Raw genomic sequence first — 9547 nt, forward strand, 5'->3', positions numbered from 1 at the left:
ATAGCAATGTAATAAGGACTCCACGTATTTCCGGATTTTATGCCCATATGTACATAATACGGCGATAAGACAATAGGCATGATGAAAATAAACACCTTGGTGAACGACCGAATGGTCCGTGGAGAGCGGTATTCTCTGATCACACGAAGTCTCTCAAATGAATGGCACATCAAACTGTGGATAAAAAAAAGTGTAACCAAAGCTGGCGTTAGAATCTCGCTAGCCTGTGTAGCAAGTGTCGGAGAAGAGGTAAAAGTAGTCTGAGGATCCAGTCGGCGATCATAGCCTGCGAGCAGGCTTTCTCTCTGCGGTGGGAGAGAAGGAGAGCCTGCACGCATCCCTCTGAATTTTGAATGCCGCCTCCTGATGTCACGCTGAGAGAGCTGTCAAAAATTGGCCAATCAGCGCGCACCAGAAGTAAACATTGAAAAAAACAGTAAGCCACGCGTTGTGTATTTCTAATTTAGGCAAAAACTCCAAAAAAACTGTAAAGGAAGGAAGCCTTCGCCAGAAAATCTGCTGTAAAGCGTAGCTGAATATTCTGTACGGTAATTCGTCGAAGTCCCTTCCACGGAAAATGCGTTTCGTTCGTCAGGCAAAAAATTTAGCACACAAACTTGAAACGAAGGGAATCCTAATAGAGAAATCCGTTTTCCCTGACCGCATCTCTACCGTGTGAGACTCGTCGACCACAACTGCTGCCAAATTTCGGTAAAGAGAAGCGGAATTATCTTTTTTAATTTATCTTAATGAAATACAGACATTACAACTACTACATCACACTTGAATACTAGACAGATATTCTAATACCTACACCAGTTTATTTCAAGGCTTATCGAGTATTTGTGATTATAGATATGTATTTTACTAATTCAACAATTTGAAAATTGGCATCTTTTGTTTTCAAGTGTATCGGAGTATTGCGGGAGTCACCCAGGAGATCGAGGAGTCATTTGTGTAGCCGCCTTTTCGGCTTAACCAAATACTTGCTAAAATCGTGTAGAGTTCCTTTATCGTTCTCTATCGTTAAATCGGCAACTGAGGCAGCCGAAAGGCCCAAGTTTTTGTCCAAATGTAATCAGCGATAATGCTTGAAACTACCACGGTGACATGAAGTCGCTCTCGTTGTACAGTTGGGGAATAAGACTTTTCCCGAATCCTGTGGATAACAGAGATAAAACTTCCTTTCCTTCCAGCAGCGAAACCATTGCATCGCGTTGCCCGACCTTTAATTATGTAAAGTTACGGTAACATTCTACAATTTTCTAAAACGCATTTAATTTAATTTTTTTTTTTTGATCGTGAGCGGGTGGTATCGTGAGAATCCAGCAATCTGATTGATTGCCGGAGCGGGCAGAATTTTCCTATCTCTTGATCACGGTCACGGTAACCAAGGACGCTAAGTGACGAGCAAAGCTGCGAATTTAATGAGCTGAGTTTCAGCCTTATCCGTTTTTCTTCTTTTTTTTTTTTTGCCGTGGCGTCTTCTACAGCTTCTGCGGGCGTTTTGCAAGGTCGATTTCGGCAAGTCTGGGTGCAATACATTTGAGATAGGTCCAGAGTTAGAAGCGTTAGCAAAAATGTTCCAGCAAAATGCTATCGCAAAGGTCGCAAGGAGTTTGTCTGCAAGGACAAAATGCGCCGCGTTAGCATGCAAGAGTAACAAATATCGCCCGAAGAATAACAAATTTTGTCTTTGCACACTAAATCCTAGTGACTTTTGCCGGCCTGGACATAATTGATCCATTCGTGCGCAAATTTCAATTTTAATTTCCAAGATCTCCAGGGCCCGGTTGTTCAAAAGCCAATTAACGCTAATCCCAGATTAAAAGTTAACCAAGGAGTTTATTTCTCTACTCCCAAATGCTGTTCAACGCTGATATTCGGCAAAACTTTACATTAGAAGAAGTCAATCTGGAAAAACAAAAATAAGCAAAGAAACTTTCAACTAAAGGTTGAAAACATGAAAGAAAAGTTTACGCTAATCCTGGATTAGGTTAATCGGCTTTCGAACAACCGGGCCCTGTGGTGTTCTTCCGAAAATGGAGGGGGTTTTCCCCTAATTTGGAGCTGAATGGTCTCTGATCTCAAATTCTTGTATAGAAATGGATCGCACTTCACTCTCAACAAAATAATATAAAATGCCAAAGAGAAAAGACCATTTTCTAGTAGTTCCGACAATTCGACATTTCGACTGACAACAACAGGTTAACCAAAATTTCCGAAATGAACATTCCGACAATACTGTTTCATTTGGTTCTAGACCGAAAATACTGGAATTTTGGCCACATGAATAGCGCTTATTACCGTTCTTTACATGTTCACTTTATTTTAGTATCCAACTCACTTGTGATAGTGTATAAGTCTGGTAATGAGAGGTGAATTATTCGGCAAACTTGAGCCTCTAACTCTGTCATTCAACTGACTTATGTCACTAAGGTCTTCATATATAACCTATAAGAATGCAAAAAAAAAAAAACAATATGGCAAGGACGGTGTTTGAATATTGCACTGTTTCTTATGATAAAAACTCGGGTTAAGTCGGAATTGGCCTCTTACTGCGATTTTGATAATTCTGCGCGCGGAAACTCATCTTCAAGCGCTAAGCGCTAAGCGCCAGACTGCGTTTTGGCTTCCATCAATCAAATTTCCGAACATAGCCAGCAAGAGCTACTCCGCCTCCGGAAAATGAATAGGAATTTTTGTTTAGTTCAAAGCTCGAACACCACTATGTTATCGTTTAGAGGTTCGTCAATATAAAAATTAAGGCCCAGAGTCCGAAAGCAATCTTCAAATGCTTAGAGAACAAGCCAGTCTTAACGAAGAACCCGCCACTTTCTCAAGCTTAAAAGACGTTTAAATTCATACGAGACACGACCGTTGGCTTGGTGACAATTTCACTTCTCTCTAGGGGTAGGGGACGAGAGAAAGTTCCAGGTTGACGAAGTTTGATGTTGGACATCTTTGAAGAAAATGAAAGCAGATATCAGCTTCGTAATGAAAATGACTTTAGTTAAGGTACCAAGATTTCAATCTGTGAGATATGGGAAGCACTCTTTACGATACCAGGGACCATATTTGTGGTCCAAATTTTCTCGTGCTGATAAATATAGCGACAACTTGAATCTTTTTATCAGAAATATAAGACAAAGAGACTTAGTAAACGTGCTTGAGAACAGTTGTGAAAATTGTTACTGTTCATTTTGATTTTTAATCTTATAGGATATAAGGTTTTAATAAATATTCATAGGCTATTATCTTTAGGAAATTTTGTGAAATTGTCATTTATGTTCATTTTGATTTTTAATCTTATATGATATAGGTTTTAATAAGTATTCATAGGCTATTAACTTAAGGAAAATTTTAATATGTATATATTAATTAGCTTTAAGTACTTTATCGCAGTGTCCCCAATTAGCTACCAAGCAAGCTAAATAATTAAGACACTAGAATAAAGGTTTTATTGTTGTTGTCGTTGTTGTTGTTGGATATTACCTACCTCTGTGTGTGAAATTGCCTGACTCACAAGGCTAACGGTCATATCACGTATGAATTCAAAACGCCTTTTAAGCTGGAGAAAGTGGCGGGTTCTTCGTGAAAACTGGCTTGTTGTCTAAGCATGTGGAGATTGTTTTCGGATTCTGGGGCCCGTTTCTGGAAAGTCCCGAAGACTTTTCGGGCCCGGATAGCCATTTGTGAACCTGCCAACCGATTGTTTTGGAATGCCGATCTTTTAACATGTTTTCTAGGTAGCTAAAAGCAAACTGACTGTGAAATTTGACGACTTAAATCATCTCTGCTCTTGAGATACAGAGGGAATTATGACACCCGAAAATGGCCCGTAAAGTTTCGGGACTTTCGAGAAACGGGCCCCAGGGGCCTGGACAAAAGACCGAATCAAGCCAATTTTTCGGACAAAAATCCTCCTCGATCGCAGAGTGATCACTGGCTTCAGAGATTCCGAGTTTCCAGCCTTGTCTTCTATTAATGAAGGATAGGAGCAAATTTCAAAACAAGCCCAGAACGCCTCAAATCGACACAAGAACACAAGCTGCAGTAAAAAGTAAGTTAATTTTATTTATTTTCGTCGCTGTAAACTACGATTAGCCGATTTTTCGGCATTCATGTTTTCCATATAAACCCTACAAATGGGTGACTGAGCATTCGAATTGAGTTTGGGTCGCCTGTGAGTTCGAATGTACGAATGAGCCGTGGGAACAAAAGATGCTGAATTGTAGGTTATGTCACGCATCAACTGATTTCGGCATCCGTGTTTTCGGCTCAACTCTCGGCTTGGCGTCGGCAGTTTGATTGATGAAAGCGAAAACGCAGTTTGGCCGTTGGCACTTAAAGATGACATTCCGCAGAATTATGAAAATCGCAGTAAATAAAGTTGCAATGATTGAAGATTTCAAACCTTGTTTAAAAAAATAGTCGGAAATATCTACATCACTGCCCCACATATCATGATGAATGTAAAAAATAATAAAAATGAACTTGGAATTGGATTTTCATCGCAACCTGAAAAATTAAACCCATGACCAGGCTCTCCTGAGAGTTTTCCAGTACGTGCGCGGAAGTCTACTCGCAGGAAACAAAAATATACTATTATTACTACTGTTGTAGCCAGGAAATCATCGCAGACAGGCAAACAAGAACGGCCGAATAAACACAAGACTTTTAATCTTTTAATCTCCTCGCCATCATTTTCGTCCCCTGAGTCCGCTTTTCTTTTGGTCAGCACCAAGAACACAGAATCAGTGGCCAAAGATAAAGCAGGAAGTACGCGAATCACGGACTTTCGGCTCTTCTGCGCATTCTCAGAAATATGAAACCAGAACGGTCGACTCAACGGTTAAAACATTATACCATTACCGCGATTGCGCGTATTTTTGCTGTCAGGCCAGAGTCCGTATTCTTGGTGGTGACCCAAAGAAATTTTTGTTTCTTAAATTTATTTGCCACAGAAAAAAGAAATTAAGATACAAATATGAATAATCAAAAAATAGAAGATTGAGAGAAAATACTGTACTTAAATTACATTGGTGGCGAGGAGGCCTCAAAGAAATTACTAAGCTTATATAAATTAGGCCTTCCCAAGTGAAACATCTAGCTTTCGTTGACATGCAAGTTGGCGACGGAGAACACAATTATTACGAACATTTAGTTATTTAACGTGTTGAAGTATAAGGTAATGAACGAAAATTTACAAATAACAAAAAGTTTGACCTTACAAGTTGGTAATGGAGAATACAATTGCAAACACTTACTGTGTAGTAACTGTAGTTATTAAATTAAGGTGTTCAAATATGTATAGAGTAGCCAAAGTTAAAATTACAAGGTGGAAACAATTTGACACAGGAAGAACAAAATACCTAAGATTCACAATAGTAATAGAATAGTAGAACAATAGTTCAGAATAGTTGTTAAAAGATTCGTATACAAAGTGGTTCATTAACCTCTAGGCAATCATAAATGAACTTTACAATATTAAACTCACTTTCAAAATGTAGTTTCTTCTTTCAACTTTCTCGGTCAGGAGATATTCTTTGATATTCAAAACTAGTCCTTTTAATATCGTATTAACAGTTCTTAGAAAATCGGTTGGTAGACCTGAAAAGGAAGGTAAAAAATACAATCTACTTTTTATGCACATGGCAATACCAAGTCAAATAATAAGCAACAGGATGGAGTAACCTACATGTACATACATGTACAGTGTATATGACTGCAAGCACCTCATGCACTTAAAAGGACTGATTCCACCTGACCCCCAATATATGCTGGTACCCAGTATAAGCCAAGGAAAGTGGTTTAAAGGGGCTAGGTCACGCAATTTTAGGCAATTTCAGCACTGATCGAATGGTCATTGAATTAACTAAAATATCAAAATAACTGTTCAAAACTATAGAAGAACTCTAACAAAACACAGGGAAGCCAAGAAGGGACATCGATGGACAAAACTGGAGAGGATTGAAATGGACTGAATTTGGGTAAATTTGAAAAACAAATATATCAAAATGTCATTTACAAAGCTGGAAAATTATTCTCAGTTGTTATGTGGCCGTGATTTTGCAAATGAAAGACTCTTGCTCTGCCAATTTGACGTTTAGAGCTCACAATTAACAAAATTAAACAAAATTACCTAAACTAGCGTGACCTACTGTAGCCCCTTTAATTAGTGTACCTGCAGCTTGAATCCAATCTCGGTGACAGAAAAACAGCACTAGAAGAGCACCTTTAAACTCAGCTAAATCTTCAAGAACTCTTTCACGCCGTTGGAAGTCAGCTGTTGCCATTAACAGATTAAAACAGAGAGAAATATTATGTGCAAACTAAGCAGGATAAGGGGAATTCCTTTATTTCAAAAGTTAACAGTTAACATTCTTATATTCTGGTGTTCTAATAATTGTATTTTAGCCAGTCAAGGAATTGCTAACAACAGAGACTGTCTATTTTGGCATGACTGACTGGAAAACTGAGATAATTAAAGGACAAAATTAAAAGCTTTCTGAGCATAACCCAAACCCTCACAAGTACCGATGCTAACCCGTGCTCAATAACAATGAACTTTTATTTAAGTGTCGAGTCAACTCAAATCAAATCAAATCAAATCAAATCAAAAGGTTGGTTTTAGAGGAGAGGGAGAAACCGGATTACCCGGATTACCCAAAGACCTGGGGGGGTTTTTTGTCTTAATCAAGGTATCGATTTATCAATTTTTGTCTTAAACTGGGTTAAATGTCTTAAACAGGGTATCAAAAATCGGAATTCTGTCTTAAAATGGGTAGGAAAATCAGCGATATTTGTCTTAAACAGGGTCAGGGTTTGAGGGGCCGTGCTGCACCTCCCCAACCAGGGATACATCGAGTACCCCCCCCCCCCCCCCTTCAGTGTCTAGTCTACTTCTAGCGCTGGGACAGTTATCAGGCATACTGTAGACTGTCAAATCAGCAAATTAATGCAAATCAAATCAAATGTTGGTTTTTTAGGAGAGAAGAAAATCGGAGTACAAAGAGAAAAACCTCTCAAAGCTGAACAGAGAACCAAGAAACTCAACCCACACATAACACCAAGTCTGGAAATCGAACCCAGACCACATTGTTAATTAGAAGCAAATGTTCACACTGCACACTGCTGCTCATTCCCCTCCCCTTTTTTACACACAGTAGTACTTAGGTAATAATTCTATGGTAGTAATTATGAAAATAACTCACCATTAATGGAAAAGGCCAATGGAAATACAATTGGTGAAACAAAGATACTGATGTTGACATCAAAATCCAGACCTGTGATATGCAAAAACAATTTTATACAATGTAGTAATCATAGCAATATTATTATTACCAGTAATTGCGACTGAAATAAAGAAGATAATGATAATGATGATGATGATGATGATGATGATGATGATCTCCATAATGTGGTATCATAAAAGTTAAAACCAGTGGGTTCAGTTTTATACAGTAATATTATTATATAATAATTGTGACACAAAAAGCTCTCTCTTGTCAAGTACAGGCCCAGTATCCCAATCACAGCCATCACATTATTCTCCCTGTAATACTCGACATAGTAATGTTTTTAAAAGTACCAGAAATAAACTTACCAAATCTCTGACAAAGAAAGGTCCCAAGTGCTGCACATAAAAATGAAGAAAGTAGACTTCTTATAAGCCACATGCCATGAATGCATTATTTTGTCATCAACATGCTTGTTACTTCAGCAAAGACTCCTCATTGGCAGTAACATAAAGCTCTTCATGTTAACCAATGACCACTGAATTAAGTCAGCTGCTATCAGTGCTTTTCAAATAATGTTGTGAAATCAAATTTATTAATCCCTCAAAAGACAAGTCAAGAGAAATTACATCACCCAACAGTCTGATCCTGTGAAATCACAACTTTCCCACTATATGTTTTACCACATGTCAGGTCATCACAGAGTTGATTACCACTCACTGGCCTCAGTGGTTCACCTTATTTTTGCTTCAAAGTAAATGTACACAAGTCTCATAGGAAGAAGACTGAAACACAATGAAGGTAAGAAGCAAAGATGTGGGGAAAGACTTCCAAGAGAACAGATAAGGTTGACCTGATGGGGGCATAGAACATTAAAGAGATATTTATTTAACTTTTGTTTGCACTGGGTTGCTTCAGAAGTCCATTTATCGCCCTGTGGCAAGTACCTTTAACTCAAAATGCTCTCTGTGTTTGGATTTCATTTTGCCTCAAAGTAGTAGTAATCCAGGAACAAGTGTGTTACTCCTAACCACTCAATTAAGAACTATTTACATAGATACACAGAGAAGTGTGCTCTCATGGTCTGATGATCTCTGTTGTAGTTGTCCCTTATGTTGAGAAATGTAAGTGATGGCAAAAATGGAGAATATGGCGAGATTCTGCCAAATCCGCCACTCGTTGCTCTCTTGGCAAAATTTTGCTGGATCCGCCAATTTTTATTTCTGCCATTGTCTGCATTTCTGAACATAGACCTCATAGTTGCTTTCCATTCAACAAAAATCAAAGTTTGACATTTGGAAAATTCCATCCACCTGCTGAATAAGACAGTACTTTCTGGTTGCGCACATCTGACCCACATTGCCACATGTTTGCAACAATCACTAGGAAGATTCACACAAGTTTTTTATAGACATGAGTCACTGGAGACTGTTTGAGCAGTCTTAAAAGATGGTTACATATTTCTCTGGTCCGACTAACCAAATAATGAATAATACTATTAGAATTCCACACTAAATTTTTTGACTTAATGAAAGTATCCATTGAGACCGAGGAACTAAGTGGGCGAAAAACAAAAAGGAAGAACGCAGAAGACTTGGAAAGTGGCGTTAAATTGAAAGAGGTGACAAGTTCACAGTTCAAGTTAAAAACTTCACTTTGTGAACTTCACCTTGAATTGGTGACCAAAAGTTTCTCTTCAAAGTTAGAAATGACATATATTCAACACTTCTTACCATACTCACCTGCTAAAATCATTTGAAGAATAACAATTATAGTTAGATTTTGCAGGAAGCTTTTTAAAACCTGAAAAAAAATGAAATGCATGTAATAAGGTTAAATGCCACAGTAGCCAGCTAAAGTTGAGTTGGAGTTGTCTTGCAGTTAAGCGTTCAATTCACAGCTGCGAATATTAAGTAAACATTATAAGTCATTTTCGCTTACACTCCTATCAATAAATAATTTCTGGATGTGATATAGCCTTCCACTGATCCCTTTCCGTTTGGACCTCCTGTTCTCGCTCCATTTATAAATGTCCGCTCTTCCATCTTCTATGTAATCCAAAGTGCTCAAGATACTCGTTTTGCTCACATGGAAAGCCATTCCTCCTCGAATTTTGATCCTCCAACCGAAAGTAAGAGCAATTCAACTACCATTAAATTTTTGAAAAGAATGACCTTCTCTAGAACTGGTTACTCTTTAAAAACTACACATAAACATGTTTGCCAAACTATTACGCAATTATATAATGGGAAGAGAAAATGGATAGCCATGATTTGCAACTTGGTAACTGAAACGAAAAAAACACT

At 38.1% G+C, this 9547-nt stretch overlaps 1 protein-coding gene across 1 annotated transcript in view; it reads right to left on the reverse strand.

Annotated features, from left to right (window-relative positions):
• Positions 1–9547, reverse strand: part of LOC138052514 (uncharacterized) — a 16775-nt gene extending 7228 nt beyond the window's left edge. Inside the window, exons 1-8 of the mRNA XM_068899043.1 lie at positions 9183–9547; positions 8984–9044; positions 7610–7639; positions 7218–7289; positions 6188–6289; positions 5501–5613; positions 2348–2454; positions 1–174 (exon numbers count right to left, since the gene is read on the reverse strand). The exon at positions 1–174 is cut by the window's left edge and continues 97 nt beyond it. Of these exons, the coding sequence (XP_068755144.1) occupies positions 1–174; positions 2348–2454; positions 5501–5613; positions 6188–6289; positions 7218–7289; positions 7610–7639; positions 8984–9044; positions 9183–9341 (818 nt within the window). The 5' untranslated portion in view covers positions 9342–9547. The remainder of the gene's footprint in view (positions 175–2347; positions 2455–5500; positions 5614–6187; positions 6290–7217; positions 7290–7609; positions 7640–8983; positions 9045–9182) is intronic.

Source organism: Montipora capricornis, chromosome 6, assembly GCF_036669925.1.
Source record: "Montipora capricornis isolate CH-2021 chromosome 6, ASM3666992v2, whole genome shotgun sequence".
NCBI lineage: Eukaryota > Metazoa > Cnidaria > Anthozoa > Scleractinia > Acroporidae > Montipora > Montipora capricornis.